General features: G+C 43.2%; 1 protein-coding gene and 1 non-coding gene across 2 annotated transcripts; both read left to right on the forward strand.

Moving 5' to 3' along the window:
• The first annotated feature begins 543 nt into the window (after positions 1 to 543).
• On the forward strand, positions 544 to 14281 carry LOC105931226 (ectonucleoside triphosphate diphosphohydrolase 7). Its single transcript, XM_012869814.3, has 14 exons — positions 544 to 729; positions 2412 to 2489; positions 2590 to 2772; positions 3114 to 3319; positions 6918 to 7068; positions 7998 to 8101; positions 8255 to 8314; positions 8419 to 8567; positions 8674 to 8840; positions 9345 to 9546; positions 10043 to 10162; positions 10244 to 10329; positions 10956 to 11117; positions 11450 to 14281. The coding sequence occupies exons 2-14, from the start codon at positions 2482 to 2484 to the stop codon at positions 11664 to 11666; spliced, it is 1815 nt and encodes a 604-aa protein (XP_012725268.1). The 5' UTR covers positions 544 to 729; positions 2412 to 2481; the 3' UTR covers positions 11667 to 14281.
• A 2542-nt stretch (positions 14282 to 16823) lies between these two features.
• Positions 16824 to 17014, forward strand: LOC118563252. The gene has a single exon (XR_004931136.1). It is a non-coding gene; the product is annotated as a U2 spliceosomal RNA (small nuclear RNA).
• Positions 17015 to 17729: the final 715 nt, after the last annotated feature.

Below are 17729 nucleotides of genomic sequence, written 5' to 3' on the forward strand. Positions count from 1 at the left end.
TGTGTAATAATATTTTTATTATTGGAACATTTTATATACACAAGTGCAGATTCTTTAAGGTTTCTCCAAACTTTCAAGCATTTCAGAATGACTTAAAATATCTCTATGCCTCGATTAAGATACTGGAAAATAATACTGCCTTAAAGTTTTCAGAACTGTTAGCACTATATATGAGCTAAATCCCTGTTTTTTTTTCTTTTCGTTTTTTCTGGTTTGTTTTAATTTTCCCTCTGTTTCTTAACAGCTGTTTTGGATGACATGCTATGTTTACTTGTATTTATATTGTTTGAAGTTGTATTTTGAAATTGTTAAAAAAAAAACTTACAGAAGATGTCTTCCTCTGTGGGAGGTATCACAGACGGAAAAACCCAAAGCAGAGAACAGAAGGCAAACCATAAATGTAACAGTAAGGTAATATGAGGAAATAAAATACAAAAATAAGAACACGAAACTACAGTGAATATTTACTTTATTTTCACAGTCCTGAGAATTACTGCAGTACCTGAAGGCGACCGACGCATTAGATGACGTCACAGACGGGGCTGTCAGTCGCCGGAAGCTCTGCACATAAATCGGTCATTTCCTCCTCCTCTCTCTTCGTCGTCTCGTTTTAAAAGCCATCCCCCAGAAGGAAAGGGCTCGAGTTTATGCTTTTATCGTCGTTTTGTGGAACATGCGGGACGTTTTCTTGCCGGAGTTCAGCGCCCCGGACAGGAGAGCCTCTCTTAGGTAGGCAGACTCAAGCCACTGATGCTGGCAGCGTACGGACACCGTTCTCAACAGCTGCTTTTAAACGCACCGCTAGTCGGGATGTAACCCAGCTGGTTAAAAGACACAAGTATGAGCAAGTTAATTGAACCGAGATCTGTTTGTGGCCTATATTGTTCTAATTCGGCTTGACTGACATCGCTGCTTTTATGAAGCAGCTGTAGCGGAAACGAGCAGGAGATAAGGCACTTTTACCTTCCTCGTGAGGCCTTTTGCCGGAAGGAAGCAGAGCTAACGCCAAACTAGCTGCTCTTTATTCCGCAAATACAGCCACCAAATCCCGGTAGGAAGCACAAAGCTTCACCCGAAAGCCGTGGAGGGATATCAGGAGGCCAACATGATGTCTGTGTTAGAGCTAGGGGTCAGAATATCGTATTCACAGAATAAAATCTACTATGTACAGTTTAATTTTTGAATTTCTAACTAATAAAATCTCTCACTAACTGATCTGGGAAATGGGTCACAGTCCAGAACGCGCTGGCCTGGGTCCAATCGGCTCCATCTGCACGCTGCTTCTAAAAATTACCCATAGCCCGTTAACTCCACATTTTGTTACACAACGGTCTCGTTTACATTTACTAGTGTGTTTTTTTTGTTTTTGTTTATTAAGATTTGATGTGACAGATCAACACAAAACGAAAACTGCAGGATTTTCAAACCTTTATGTCAGAATTTATAATTTTGATTTTCCTCTGAATTAACCACAAGGAATAGAAATGAGCTGTAGATATAGATGTTTGTAAACAAGGACTAATTAAAACAAGCAATTTAACTGTTTTTACTAATCAGAATATTATCATTCAAGATTTGGACATCAATCCTTTTTGAACATAAAGTGCAACAAACAAGTCTACGTATTAAACATTTTGTGCAGTACTTAATGCTATTGTGAGATTCCTGAAAGTTTCTGGTAGAAAGGTATGATTATATGAACTCTAAAACAAATAATAAAATTAGTTTATCTCACTGCTGCAGCTCTCTTCCCTTCCACACACCTAAAGGACGTGTCTTATCCATTAATTGTTACATAGCCAAAAATTGCAGACCGCTGCGATTTGGAAACTGCGTTTTTCCAAAATTGAGCTAATATTGCAAATGCGATGAATTGAGCGCCGTTCAGCCAACTTACCAGAATGAGACGGCCTATAGGATGTCTATCAGTCACGTGCTTGCCTTTTTTATAGCAGACTGAGAAAAAGAAAGCCATTATTAAAGATGCAGAAGTCATGGAAAAATGTAGTTTCACGTTTAGGGTCATGTTGCTCTGGTCAGATGAGAGCAAAGTGGACTTCCTTGGCTTACGCGCTGTGTGTAGGGGAAAGGCAGCGTGATGAGACATGACGGTGGTTATTGACTCAGGATCGCTGGATACAATGACGTAGCAGAATTGTCGGATTATTTGTAAAAAGATTTCAGAACCGCGTGTTCTGCTGTCTTCACGGTTCTCTGGTTTGTTGTGATCTGTCACATCTGCATTAAATTTTGCTGTTGTAACGTGACAAAATGATACGAAGACTTTTGTTAGTAGGGTATGTAATGTGTTGTTGATCTTGAGTCATGAGGCCAGAAGAGAGGCACGACTCAACGCAGATATGAAGCTTCACTCTTGCTTCTGCTTTTTCTTCCTGATCTCCTCTCAACAGGACCCTGGTCTGACTGCAGCCACCATGAGGTGACGATTGGGACATCTTGTTCTTTACCTCACCGGGACACATGGCAAGGTAGTGGACTGATGTGGGTTTTTTTTTGTTTTTTTGGAGGTGTACGCCTATTTTCCCTCGGGTCTTCCTCAGCTCGTCTTGCTCTTCTTCTTCTCTGCAGGATCACGTTGTCCTGCCTGCCAGCCTCCTGGTACTGCAGCGTGTCCTTGCTGTCTCTGAACTGTGCCACCAAGCAGAGGCTCCTCTTCCTGCTGCTGCTCTTCATCACCTCAGTTCTCCTGCTGGCAACCTACCAGAGGCAGCTGTGGGGACCCCAGCGTCAGCCGGGGGCCCAGGTCAACAAGTGAGTGGAAAATGTGGAATTGGGGGGGGGGGTTAAAAAATCAGCCCGACATGTTGCTTTGATGTTGTGACCCAGGCAGGAGGATTTGGCTTGAGTGGTTTTAAACGAACGTTGTGGCTTTAGGCCCTTGTAGTTAATCATCATAGAAAGAAACTGTTTTGTTTGAGTAGAGATAAAAAGCAGAAGCATCTGTTTATTTCTCACCATTTTCCGTAAACACTGAGATTGTCCAGATGTTTCCCACACTGTTTTTCTCACACCTGGTCCAGGATGTTCAGAGCCCATCCATGTTGATGTAGAAATATTTGTGATGTGTCATGAGCTTCTCTCTCCTCCTCCAGATACCTCTCCATCGTGGAGTCCATGGAAGCCACTGATGTCCTCGACCCCGCCCTGAATTATGGCATTGTGGTGGACTGTGGCAGCAGTGGCTCCAGGGTTTTTGTGTACTACTGGCCCCCGCACAACGGGAACCCTCACACGCTGCTGGACATCAAACAGATGAGGGACAGTGACCGTACACCCGTGGTCAAAAAGATCAAACCCGGTGAGGAGATACTGTTAGTTACAGTTAGTGAGATGAACTCTTTGATGGGATGGACGTTGCAAACGAAGCTGGTGAGCATTCAGTACGAAGCTCTGAGGCCTCCATGGACAGCCGTCGTTGCTTCATGGTCTGATTATCCTGCGGCGGTCTTTGATCAATAATCACTTTATTTCATATCAGTGAAATCTTGTTTTTTGAACCTGTAGAAACAATCTCATCTTGTTTCTATGGGCTCGAAAGGGCCTGTGTTTTTGCAATGCATTGTGGGATGCTGTCAGCATTTTGCGGGGCAACGGCTTTTGCTTACGTTGCTGATTTGGATGTCGTGCTGTGAAAGCTCGAGATGTAAAGTGCTTGAAGAATGGACCGTACTAAAGAGAAGGGGGGGATGTACCGAGACGAGCTGGACCCTGTTCCCAAGGTTCGCTACTTCTAAAGAATCGCTAGGATGGCTGAGATTGATCCATACGAGCATAATAACTGGACAAAGGATTTACATGACCTGCCGCTGCGTCCCACTCAGAAGCTGAGCTTTTTTTCCATCTCATCAACGGAGTTACTTTTCATACCGGCGATGAATTCACAAATGTTACGTCTTTAACAGCCAATAGACAAAGCAGCTTTGGGTGGGTCTAGGATCTCAGGATTTTTCATCTAAAAGAGAAAACTAATTTCATAGATGCGTGAACAACACACCTTCACCTCACGGTGCTCCTCCTGCAAGTCTGTGCCCGTCGGACAAATTAGTTTAAAATCGTCTTAATCCTGGCATGCACTCTGCATTTATGATGGAAATAAATGAACCCATTATCCCCATTGGGATAATGGGTTCATTTATGTATGAAGCAGGGGGTCTACACAAAGGTCCTCATTTAGTTTTACTTTGTTTGCTACCCTCAGCTGGCTAGGCTAGCGTTAGCTGGCTGCTGAAAGCTTCGTGTTAAGCAGCACAACAAGCTTTGATTCAAACTTACCAGTCTGAAAATGCTCTGAACACACGTGTCAGGATGTGGTGTTGGAAGTGAGGTCTGGTCGTCTCACGGCTGATATCCAGAGTCCATCCAGTGTCTCTGTTGGTTCAGGGATCTGAGCTCCTGGGCTTTGATTTCTCATTAGAAAACTGAAAGGTCTCAACCCGTCGTTCCCAACGCGAGTGATGCTTGATGACACGTCACGTTTGCGTCATGTTTTTAACGGTTTAAAGCAAAATGGAAAAAGAAGACAGTGTTCTGGTGGAGGTGTTGTAGACAAACAGAAGCCTGTTTCCCGATGCCCGGTATCCCACAATGCTGTGCAGTTTCAAGCCCCATAGTAGGATTTCTACATTTACAGCACTGATTCCACTGATATACGGTTACTTACAGTGTGTCGATGCAGTGTCTGGTTTCCCTCTTTGGTTCAGTGTGATGAGCTATTAACAAAAGCTATTCAAAAAAAGTTGGTAATTTTCTTTCAAATTATCAGAATGGGGCACTACCTGATCAGGAAATTACAGCCAAATTTATTAGTCTCTGTCAATTAGTGCTGTTCCGATCATTATTGGCCGTTTTCTGTGAAAAAGGATGTGATTGGTGTCTGCTGATCAATGCCTTTTGTTGCCAGTCTCAAAACCCGATAACCTGTACATTATACTCACCTGTACATGACCCTCAGTGCAGCGCAGCGCCTCTCTCCCCCCTTTCCATCACGCTGCACAAGTACACAGCAGCAAATCCTGAACAAACATTTCTGCCGTGTGGAAACTTGACACTGAGGGTAAAGTTTGCGTCCTGCAACACGTGCAGCAGAACAGTACGTTGCGGGGGAAGCACGTAAAAATGGTTTAAAACAAGACATCTATTTACTACAGACATTGTTTGAAGAATAAGCTCCGGGCGGAGTATTGAGTTTTTGAGGCTCACTGTAGAGAATGAAAAGAAGACACTCAAGACGGCAGTCAACGCAGCCCACTATAGCTAAGACTGAGCCTTATGAGCCTGACAGTCAGAAAGGGAGCAGGTAACCTGGAAAATAGTTGAATTCATCAAGCTAGATGAGCAGCCTTTCTCAGTGGTGGACCTGAACCCACCCTAAATGCTACCGGTCCAGGATGTTAAGATTTCATAGACGCAGCCCTGCCCAAACACCCCGCCTGGCAATGTGGGGATTTTAGATTTTAGAACAATCCATCATGTAGTGAATTCATTATGGTGTTCTCAGTCAGCTCAGCACTACTCACTTACAGCCTAAACACAACTCCTTTCCAAAATACAAACAATTCCTTAACACAATACTTGAACTTCCAGTTAAATTACTTAAATCTACATAATCAAACTATGAGACTGAAACCAATATATCCTGCAGTGGTGTAAAAGCATGTTTTTGTCTAGATTATGGTTATTTTTCTGGTTCCATGCAGCCAGTAGCACTTAGAACTAAACCAAAACATTTACCGTCAGTCCCTGTGGTCGGTATTGGTAAAGTGCTGATTTGCACGCACGCCACATTAGAATGAAGTTGGAGCATTGCTCGCATGCTTATCATGGGGATTATCTGCCTCTGTCCCAGAGTTTCAGTGCCAGACGAGGGATTAGATCAAGTTATTTTAGCCGCAGTAGTTGCAGCCAAAGGCTGCATTACACATCAGCTACCTGGACGTCATATTCTGGAAAAGCTGCAGAGTTTGGTCATCATCTGAATAAAAACTAAACAGGACCAGGTGAAAGATCCTGCCTGGTTGCTTTGCATTCACCGCGGTTAGCAGAGCTGCAAGTTTACAGCAAGTACAGATGAGAAAGAAAAATAACTTAAATATATATAGCGCTGTTGCTGTCACCACATCAGGGATTCAGAGATTAAAGAATTATGTACAAAAGTTACACTTTTCAAATTGTATTAAACTAGAAATGGCATGTGTCCTGTTAGATAACAAACGGCATGAACTAAAGACATGTTCAGTCTAATCTTGAAAAAGCGCGTCATCTCATATTACTTTCATCGTTCTTATTGTTACTTGTTGCTGCAAGCAAGAGAACCTGGGGTTGAAATGGCAGCCTTTCTGCATGGAGTTTGCATGTTCTCCCTGTGCATGCGTGGGTTCTCTCCAGGTACTCCGACTTTCTCCCACAGCCAAAAAACACGACTGTTAGGTCATTGGTACGTCCATGTTTGTCTGTCCTGTGCGGCTCTAATGTGATGCGATGGACTGCCGGCCTGCCCAGCGTCTGCCTTGCCTTTTGACCGATGCAGAGGAGCAACAGCTTCCCGTGACCCTGCAAGGATAAGCGGTTCTAGACCATGGATGTTAGAGCCACAAATCCCAACAGCATGCATCACCAAGCCATGATGTCATTTACTCTGATGGTTTGCATGAAGAGGAAGTGTTGGAAAATAAAAAGTTTACCAGAGGACAAAATGCCCCACATCTAAACTAAATCCATGATCCATGTGATGTTCTAAATTCACTGCAGAACTTTCTGGTCATAGCTCACAGGATGGATGTATTACAAATGTTTTCTTTCTGCAGCATTTAGCCACAAGATGGTGAACAGAGTTACTCTTTAGATGTTTTGTGCCTATACAGTTGTAAACATTTTTAACACTGTTTTTTTTCTCTCAGGCATTTCCACTCTGGCAAACACACCAACACAGGCCAGCGACTACCTGGAGCCTCTCCTCAGCTTCGCTGCTGCTCACGTGCCAACAAGCAAACATAAAGAGACGCCGCTCTACATCCTCTGTACTGCTGGCATGCGGCTGCTGCCTGAGAGGTAGACATCAGCGTGGGAGGGTCCAGCCACAGCTAGGGATGCGAACCTCGTGTTTTACAAAGGCTATGGGGTCCATTTTGATCATACCTACAGTATGAAAACACATCAAAGTGAAGTCAGCGTTGTGCAGCTGTCTTTGTAGGTGATGCAGTAGGTGGTATCCAGCTGCAGGTGTTCTCAGGGCCCACACCTCTGTCCATTCCTGGCTTTGAAATGTCAGTTATTTGCTCTGAAACCCCTGAGCTGAACACTAGAAACTAGATTTCTAAGCTGTTCATTGCTCTAATCTGAACTGTCCTACGTGCCGCTGTGCACCAGAGAAGAGCTTGGACACGTTTTCATCTCCTCACACCTGAACCTGAAGGAAAGTCCTGCATGAATAGGAATGGGGACTCAGAGTGGGGTCTAGATTAGGGGAGAGGGTCTAAGCTCTTATAAAGGCCTGGAGTTTCAGCTTTACACTCCATGTTAGAGAATAATATTTTATAGAGCAAAAAAAGATGGCGGTTCTTGAGGTGAGTAGCTTCTGAATCAATCATAGCTCCTCTTTGGTGCTAAACCAAAGAGTTTCATTTGTTTTTTTTAATCTACATGATGTTGTTAAACACCTTCATAACTTGGTCTGATCAAACCACACCTGCATAATTCTACGCTGAGCAGAAAGTTTTAAAAAAAAACAGCAGAAAATTTTACCATATTGGCATCTAGGAAAGTTTGCTAGTTTTCCCCAAAAATCTTGAGCTCTTCTCCTGTCCTGGTAACGCAGCATCATGAGACGTCTCGTCCTGTGAGCTGACACTGTGGAGCTCAGTTTGGAGATTGAGAAATTAGCTTACCTAACCTTTTAACAATATCAAAACGTTTTAACAGTGTTTGAGCCCAAACTGATTAGTGGGGTTCAGTCTAATGTTGTGCCTCTCCACGTGTAGCCAGCAGGCAGCCATCTTGGAGGACCTGGTGACGGACGTTCCTCTGGAGTTTGATTTCCTGTTTTCCCGTTCACACGCTGAGGTCATCTCTGGGAAACAGGAAGGTACGGTCCCATGCTTGTTAACACCTTAGCAGATTGGGAATCAGTAAACGTTACTCTGTGAACGGGCATTTCTGTCTGGCTGCTCCCTAACCGGGTTTTATTTTTCTTCCTCATGGTTGTGATGACTTGTTCCTGTTGCCTCGCCACTATTAGGAGTGTATGCATGGATTGGCATTAATTTTGTCCTCGGACGCTTCGATCATCCTGATGAGGGTGAGTAGAAACTACTGATGAAATGAGATGGATCTGTTTGATTTTCTGAGCATTTTGTTACATTCTAAAAGTCTGCTTTGTTTTTGTTTGTTTTTTTTATTCAGAGGATGCCACAGTTGAGGTGACGACGGGGTCGGAACACCAGCCGCCAATCAGCAGGCGCCGCACGGTGGGCATCATGGATATGGGCGGAGCCTCCCTTCAGATAGCCTATGAGGTGCCCAGTGCCATCAGCTTCAGCTCGCCACAAGAGGTGAGGAGGAGCAGGAGCTGAGCGCTCTGCTGTTAGTGTTGTGTGTGTTCGATCCAGGTGTACCGGTGCTCTAGGCTGCAGTCACACACCTGCTGTGTTTTTCCAGGAGGAGGCAGGAAAGAGCGTTCTTGCAGAGTTTAACCTTGGCTGCGACGTCGAGCAGACACAGCATGTTTACCGAGTATATGTCACCACCTTCCTGGGCTTCGGAGGAAACATGGCCAGGCAGCGCTACGAGGACCAGCTGGTCAACAGCACACTGGCCAAAAACAGGTAGGTGGGACAGACACACAGGTGCCTCTTTGTGTCTAGAAGCTTTTGTTTTTAATGTTTTATGTTTCTGATGTCCCTATAAAGGGTTTTTCCTTATGGATAAAATCAATGGATGGCTTCTTTCTGTAGCATTATTCTAAGATTGTTTGACTTGTTTAGTCGCCGCTTTTAACAGAAACCAGGGAATTACTGTGAGGAACTGAGAGCTGTGTGCACTTCTAAAAGCATTAGCCTTCTATACCTTTAGTTACGATTTGAATAACTTAGAAGAATCAGATCATTTTAGGATGTAAGCTCGCTTTAAAAAGCTGAAAACCCATCTAGACCCAGAAACTTCCTCACTAAGCCACTCATCCTCCTCCGTAGAACAGGCCTGGGGTCTTTGCCTGAGGAAGCATCTTCCTCTGGAAGCAAAAAGATGGAACATATTGTTGAATATGTTCCCATGTGTTCTATGTTTAGTTCAGGGAACAGGACAGGTAATGTTTTCATGTTGCTGTCCAGGTTTCTGACCACAGAGACGGGTCTGAGCGAGGAGAAGCCCTACCTGGACCCCTGTCTTCCAGTCGGCATGTCTGACACGGTCACCCGGGGCAACCGCACCTTGTACCTGAGGGGTCAGGGTGACTGGAGCCGGTGTCAGGAGGCAGTACGGCCCTTCCTGGGCCTCCACAATGGCACCATGTCTCCACAAGGCATTTACCAGGTACTACCCTTTCTATTGGTGTCGTGTTGCCATGGCTGATTCCAGCTCACCCAGCACTTAGCTGGTGTGTTTGGGCTGTTCATACAGGATTCATACACAGTCTGGAAAATATGAAGGTGGATTTAACCATTTTCCTGGAAACTACAAAAATATAATATAATGCCTAATATATTTTCTAGATTTTGTTCTGTACCACTGAAGATCCATCTGTCTGAAAATACTCTCATACCTACATAGAAAAGTTATGTAGGGTTGTTTTTTTTTTTTGTTTGTTTGTTTTCCCTTTGGACCAAAAAGGTTCTGAGGATGCTGGAAAATGAATTCTGGAAAAAAAATGGAACATGAGAAATGTTTAGGAAGCTGTTCCTTCATTTGTATCTGCATTTGTTCTGTGTAGTGATGATGTGCTTTAACGCTCCCTCCTCACTGATCAGTCTGGGCTGGACTGTTCCCAGAGCAGAAATACGCCGCTAACCTTCAACACTTTGTCCTGCAGGCTCCAATCAACTTCAGCAACAGCGAGTTCTACGGTTTCTCCGAGTTCTACTACTGCATGGAGGACGTTCTGAGGATAGGAGGACAGTACAACAGTAATAAATACACTCAAGCTGCAAAGGTCCTAAAACACACCACAGCTCTTATCAACATAAATATGTAGAAAATTAGACCATTTACCTAATTTTCTTTTTTTTACCAGGACTACTGCAGCACAAAGTGGTCGACCCTGAAACAGCGTCTGGACAATCAGCTGTTCTCTCAGCAGGCTGACATTAGCAGGCTCAGGTAAGCTCACCTGTCCAGGTGGGACCTGCTGAGTCTGGGACTTTATGGAAAAGGCCAATCAATCATGGGTCACTGATCCATTCCAAAGGAAAAACTAGTTGTAGAAATGGCGTGTGAAAATGAGTTGGGGGAACCGCTTCCTGTTCTGGAAGATGTCTCATCCTCTCTAGTGATGCTGCTGTTAACTGTTGCCATAGAAGCAGCTAAAACTGATAAACAACCACGTCTGCTTCTTAACCGGCCACACCACTGTCCCACACCTTTGACTGACTCAATCCTTTACTGTGATTAAAAGGTTCTCTTAATGTTGCTAATTCCCCACAAGGAGGCGCTGTTCAGTTAAGGGTTGATTTCTGCTTTCAAAGGAACCTTACCATCAGTTTGGACACACAGACTCAAAATGTTTGCATGATTCACTTCAGTGACTGACTTTAAACTAGTTTAGATCTTCTTTCATCCTCTATCAGACTGTTTTTAGTTTTATAAGAAAGTGGAGTACTTTTTAAGCCACCCTACCTGGAATGGTCTGGGAGCGGTTCATCTCAGAAACCCCAGCATATGTACACACTCATATTCAACAACAAATCCAGACTACAGAACTGTTGTTCTGCTGTGTTTCTCCTCAGGTATCAGTGCTTCAAGTCAGCGTGGATGTTTGAAGTCCTGCACTCTGGCTTCCGTTTTCCCTCCGACTACCCGAGCCTGAAAACGGCCCAGCTGGTTTACGACAAGGAGGTCCAGTGGACCCTGGGAGCCATCCTGTTCAAAACCCGCTTCCTTCCTCTCAGGTAGCTCTGCTTCTGTCAGCAAGCTGCTCTGACTGGGGCAGCTTGGAGAAAATCCAGCCTAGAAATAGGAACGTGTGATTTATTTATTGATATGGAGAGCAGTGATGACCTGATAAGTAAAACCAATCACCAGAAACTGAATCCCACTGTTATTATCTATGAGAACATGGTTGTTTACCTTAGTCCAGTCCAATAAAACACTTTTTTTAACTACCTCATTTTTTGAGAATATAAAGAACCCTAGCTGCTGCGGTCTTTATTAATGAGTTATTAAGTGGCTGTATCTGTGCTTGATGTGCGGCTCTCTACATCTGCTTGTGGCGTTTCTCCAGGGATCTGCAGCAGGAGACGCTGCGGCAGGGCCACCCCGGCTGGCTGCGGCCCTCCTTTGTCTACAACCACCACCTGTTCTCGCTCTGCCTCTTGGTGGTGGTCCTGGCCATCCTGCTCTACATCCTGCGCCTGCGGAGAATCCACCAGCGGGAGCTGCGGCAGGTGGAGGTGCTGGATCTCCTCTGGGTCGAAGAGGGAGAGGCGTTGCTGCCCTGAGAGCCGCGCCGCGCCGGGCCGACTGGACGTCCTCCAGCGTGTTGAACTCCAGTGTTTTCAGCTCTTACAGCTGCAGAATGTGAGAGTCCAGGAAACATGACGGGAAGTGCACCGCAGGAGTGGTCGGAGAGTCTTGATCTGAGAGGATCCAAAGCCTAATGAGCCCAGAGACCAAACCTATCTGTATATTCTAATGTTTGTGCAGCAAATGTTGGACAGGTCCACTTTCTCCTCGGTCACCCTGGATGGACAGAATCACTGTGTACAAGTGCATCAAAGTCAAAACATTTCTGCTCACAAGTTTACATCCACTCATCAGGGTGAAAGGCATTGACCTTAAGCTGTTAATCAGGCATTTAAGTCATTTTTTTGGGTTGTCTGAACTAACGCAGGACTTGTGACTGTTTGGAACAAAACATTTTCACTGTTTCAAACGTGTTGCAATTGTTGCTTTTAAAACCTGCTGAAGTTGTATCGTCATTCCATGTCAAGAAAAAAGAGCAGCTCAAATCATAAAGTCCAAAATAAACGTGCATGTGAGTAATGAGTGGATGTAAACTTCTGACCACATGTGACTTTACAACAGCTCCGTCCACCATGGTCTAAAGGACAGCACTGACTCTTATTGGCTGGCTCTGGGCTTGTTTTAAGCAGCACCAAAGTGAGCTAAAACTAGGACTAGCTGCTGTAATGGTGAGGAGGATGGGTCTGGCATGTTCAGTCACAAAAGTTTTTATTCATGTACAGAGTCGGAGCTAGTCGTTTACAAGTCTGTTCTAACCTGGAGTGGACCTTTTTTATTTTGTTTTAGCCAAGAAACGTATTCATCAGCCATCATTTCATCAATGCAACGATTGCATCCGGACATTCTTCTGACACCAAATGTGAAGCAGCTGCCGTCTATCTGGAACCCGACTTTTCTTTCCCTCTAATCCTCAGCGATGAGAACGCTGGCGACAGAAAAGCTGAGGAGGCTTTGGACATCTAAATCGGATTTCCTCAAAAGCTAGAGGACGTCTGCTGACCTCGGATACTTGAATGCCGCTGTTGTCCTTCCAAGCCCCCCCCCCCCCCCTTCCTTGTCTATTTCATTCAGAACAGTGTCTGACCCTAGAAGCATTTCAGTACAAAACCCAGATCTGCCCAGTTTCTGGAAACAGAACAAAGCCCTGGAGGCTGGATTTAAAGGGGTAGTTGTGATTTTTTTTTTTTTTTTTTTTTTTTTTTAAGTGAGGTTGTTTTCTAAACTGGCTGACATCTCATTGACGGTAGATATCTATCTTGGAGTCTGCTTTTAGTGTAAATCCCGATTAATTGGTCCTGAAGGCTGAAGCTAGAGGCTGATCCAATTGGACCAAGACCAAATCAGACTTTTACCAGCTTTAAATCCCTCCACCATTTTCCAACACTTCAAACCCTCACCATGTTTACGTTACCCAGAAGCTGATGGTCATCTGCATCAGAGCTGGCTGTAGGTGCGTCACCGCTGACCTTCCTGAGAACAGAACATGTAGTTTCTAGTTTCCTGTCAGAGTAACTGTCTGACAGGAAACTAAAGCGGTATAAATAGCAAACATATTACTGCTGATATGGTCATTGCTATATTATTGCTTTTTACACAACTTTTCTATCAGACAGTAACAGAGTGGAACACACTTTACATGTTGACCCCTCAGTACGTGTTTCACACAGGAAGATCACTGGTGATGCACCGCCTCTCACTTTCACTTCCTGTGTCAAGGATCAGAGGCGTCTGTTCTAACCTTCCAATCTAAAGGTGAAAATTATTTAAAGGTTCGTCCAGCAGTGAAATCTGCTTTGGTCTTGCACCGCCTCAGAGTAGTTGGCGTTAGCCCCCAGTACCAACTGATCTGGGTTTATAGACCCCAACAGAGTTCCCTATGACGGTCAGATGCTAACCTTTCAACAGAACCTCAGTTAAAACTATCCCTTTAAGCAGATGCTCCAAGTGCTGGGTGGGGAACAGGTCTGTGGCACCACAGGGACCATATTCAACCTTTTTATTTAGGGAAAATGAGCCTTACCCTCAGGAAAGAGTGTTCTCCAGTCTTCATATGGACTGCATTCCGTTGTGTACAATGAAGCTAGTGTTGTGCTATGTGACAGGTGGGAAGCCATGATATAAACATGTGACTAGAAACGCTGCAAGAAACGTTTTGATCTCCCAGAGGCAGAACTGGACTTTCCTTCTGTCCTTTTAAAAGAACCTGTTTGTTTTCTCTCAGAAACTGGGGGAATGATTCATGCAGATGATGACCCTGTTGTTTCAGCCATTTCTGGTTCCAGAGTGAATGTGTTTGTTGAAGGACCGCTCGAACCAGAAACTGTTCTTCGGTACACCACGCAGATTCTGAAGTGTTCTTGTCAAACTGCCACTGTCTGTTTGAAAGGTTTTTCTATCTAACATCATCCTGAAGAGGATTTTGGGATTTCTCTGCTTCTGTGATGTTTCTCCTCCCAAAGGACCATTCTTTTTCACGCCTGGGCATTGTGCAATTTTAGACTAATTCACTGCAAGGAGGAAGTTGTTTTTAATTGAGGAAACCATGTGAACTAAAACATTTCCAATCCAATAAAAAGAGATGGAAACTGGTGGTGTGACTTGGTGTGTTCGCTGTATTCTTCCTCAAACCAAGGTGCCATTTTTCTAGGATTTGGTCCCTGGGATTAGTCAAATCGTATAAGCAGAGATCCGCCCCCAGGAAAAGGTACCGCTTAGGGTTCTTTTCTGTGCAGAAGTCCAAGATTTCCATAGTTCACCGAACACATCCTCTGAAAACGGAAGAAGGAAAATGTTCACTTGCTGTAGAAAATGGATGGGCTCAGGCCTCATCTTGGCTCATGTACATCAGAAAACCTTTGACTGCCCTGTGTAGGATGCCCCCCCCCTCTCAAACATCTTAAAGCAGAGATAACGTTGTCTTCCTTCTAAACAATGAAAATCTGGATGAAAAGTGGCATGTCCACATAAATACATGTATTGCTGTGTATGTGGATGAAAAGTGGGTTGGTTTGATCTAATAGGCTCACTGACCAACCCAGGATGGGACCTGGGAGCTACAAATAGTCTCTGGTTTTGGTTAAATAAAGACATTGACTGGCTGACCTTAAACAACCATGAAAAAGATGATCCCACTCACCTGGGGTTTGTGTGAAGGGTCTGACCTGGACTGCATCAGAGCATCGCTGCTAAAATAAAACTCCTCTTCCCCTCTCTACAACATACCAGTCAAACTGGAGGTACCTGGGGAAGGGGTAATAAAAACTGCAAGCAGCAGTGTCAAACTAAATGTTGAAAACAACATTAATAAATGTAAATAAATAAGTAACAACTGGTTAAAGAGACACCAAAATTTTTTGGAAGGACACTACTCAATAACACCGTTTATAAAGATTATATACCCACATACTCTATTTACCCATACTTTCAAACATTAAGGAAATTAACACATTATCTTCATCTGGAGAAATAAACATGAGTATATCAAAAAGAAGATGCAGTAAAAAAAAAATATGAATGAGGAATTTAAGCAATTAGATACTGAAATAATGAATGGTGCTTTAAAACTAAATGGCGTCAATATTTTCTTAAACAGATCTTTGGTCAGCTCTGCCCTCTCTGGTATATTTGGGAGGTATTTTTAAATTACCTTGGTGAATTATCTGCCCTCTGACCTTGGCTGTAAATATGAAAAACGATGACCTTAAGCTGGTGGATCACTTTCTCTTTAAATAGCCATATCAGAGCTGCAGTAACATTTTTAATTTTATTTATTAATTTTTACCAGTTTTAGTTATATTTTTACTGTTCAATTTTTGTTGTTTCTTTCTTTAACGATTTGGATTTTCGGTTAGGATTCAGGTTTAAACAATATTATTTTGTGTTATCTGACATTGTTTGGGCCTAAACAGCAAAAAACAAAGACGTGTGCTTGTTTTTCGCTGCATTCACAACACCATAAATTATCATGGCTTGGCAAGAAAACAACCACACTTTAGGCAATATCAATAAATTAAAATTCGTCATTGACTTGTCGAAAAAAATTCCGGTTAGCTAAACGTTTTTAAGGTCACGTTGTCTGAGCATGCGCAAGACGAAAGGCACTGCCTGCCAGGTGAACTCGCTTGCTCACGAACAACACGGCATATTTGAGGATAACGCGACAAATTTGTGAGTTTTTTTTATCTTACAATTATGTGTCATATCATTTCAGGTTGACGTTATAAGTAGTTGGAATAGAATAGTATAAATACTTGGAATACATGGTTAAAAAGTAATTTCAACTTTATTTTGCCGCTAACCCACGATTGGTTAACATTTTTAACAAACGCCATTTAAAGACGTTTCTTAGTTAATTTAATGCTCCGTATTTTTGACGGTTTCGTTTTCTTCTCTCATATTGTCTGTGTTTTTGCTGTTTGTTTTTTTAAAACAAATGTACTTGAAATGTGGGCAGAATGCAAATTTGACTCATGATGTCGGAAGGGGTCCTGGTCGTGGTGTGCTGTGCAGGCCTCGGTTACATTATCACAGCGTTTGAAGCATTTTTTAATAGTCTTTGTTTTGTAAACTGTTAAAACAAACTTAAAAAGTCTCGAAAATGAACGCCCCAAAGTCAACGTTTAGAGAACAGCGCCGCTCTGTTTTATCACTCTGGAGCGGAACACGCAGTAACTGCAATAACACATAGTCGCCACTAGAGACCGCTGTAGACACTATGTAGAATCAATATCGTCAAAGGTTTCATCAATTTCAGCCCTGCAGCTTTATTCAAGCCGATCAAATACAAATGTATCTAATTGTAAACACACATATAATAGTTGCGTTAACATTTAAACGTATATGTATGAAATGTACCTTGTTAAACGTTGTTTTAGCCTCTACGCGTCCTATTGGAGAAGAGCGTACCACGTGACCAGAAATAAACAACTCGGCTTGTCTTTTCACTGACATTTGTAGATTAATTTGGGTCATTTATCTTTATTTTACGCGGCAGAGCAACACGAGTAGCATTTAATCCCAATTTTCTGTTGTCACTGTTTGTTTTATGGATTTATAAATGTTAAAGATTCCCGAACCATGAGTGAAACTGTAGTCGTTCAGAATGACTCGGTCTCCTCCATCGTATTTCTGGTATCGCTTCTCGGCCTTTTGGCTAAGATCAAGTGTAGTATCTGTTCTTATCAGTTTAATATCTGATACGTCCCCTATCCGGGGACCATATATTAAATTGATTTTTGGAACAGGGAGATGGAATAGGGGCTTGCTCCGTCCACTCCACGCATCGACCTGGTATTGCAGTACCTCCAGGAACGGTGCACCCCCCTGAGCCTGTGAAAAAGTAATTAAGAGATACATTATAGAAACTAAACTCTAAAAACGTATACAAACGTGCATGTGATTTTTTTTGCTGCACGTATTGAGAGCATAAATAACATTTAAATGCTATTAGTGCAAACCATGACCATCTTCCGCTCTGCCTGCTGCATGGTGTTGCTGTTCTCCCGCACACAGCCCGCGATGAGCACATGCTCTGTCTGCTAACCTCCTTCTCATTTCAGTTGATGTATTTAATCACCTAAGTGTAATCTAAAATTAAATAAAACTCAAACAAGCTTGATGGGAAGCAGGCTGGGCATATTTTGCTAGATTTTGAGTAGGGCGCAGAGTATTGACAGCATGGGGAAAATGTGTGATCTTAATTGCCTCTTATTCAGAACCATTCCAAAAAAAGGGAAAAAAACAAAGCATGAAGACGTTTCGCTTCCTCTCTAGGAAGCTTTCTCAATTAAAAAAGTCTGGAGTAATGTGGAGTACCAATTAAGAAAGCTTCCTGGAGAGGAAGCGAAACGTCTTCAACTACAGAAAACAAGTCCAGTTGCTTTGTTTTTTCCCTTTTTTTGGAATGACCATGACCTGGATGACTGAGAATCTTCACCAGCTTATTCAGAACCGTACCCTCGAGTGTATGGACCAGTTTTAAAAATATTGCATTGTAATTTACAACTTCTGTCATCAGAAACTATAATGTGAACTATGAT

This window comes from Fundulus heteroclitus, chromosome 5, assembly GCF_011125445.2.
Source record: "Fundulus heteroclitus isolate FHET01 chromosome 5, MU-UCD_Fhet_4.1, whole genome shotgun sequence".
NCBI lineage: Eukaryota > Metazoa > Chordata > Actinopteri > Cyprinodontiformes > Fundulidae > Fundulus > Fundulus heteroclitus.

Coding starts and splice junctions, on each gene's coding strand:
- LOC105931226 (XM_012869814.3), top strand. Junction 3,320..6,917: donor GGTCAAAAAGATCAAACCCG/GTGAGGAGATAC, acceptor TTTTTCTCTCAG/GCATTTCCACTCTGGCAAAC. Junction 9,547..10,042: donor CTCCACAAGGCATTTACCAG/GTACTACCCTTT, acceptor TTTGTCCTGCAG/GCTCCAATCAACTTCAGCAA.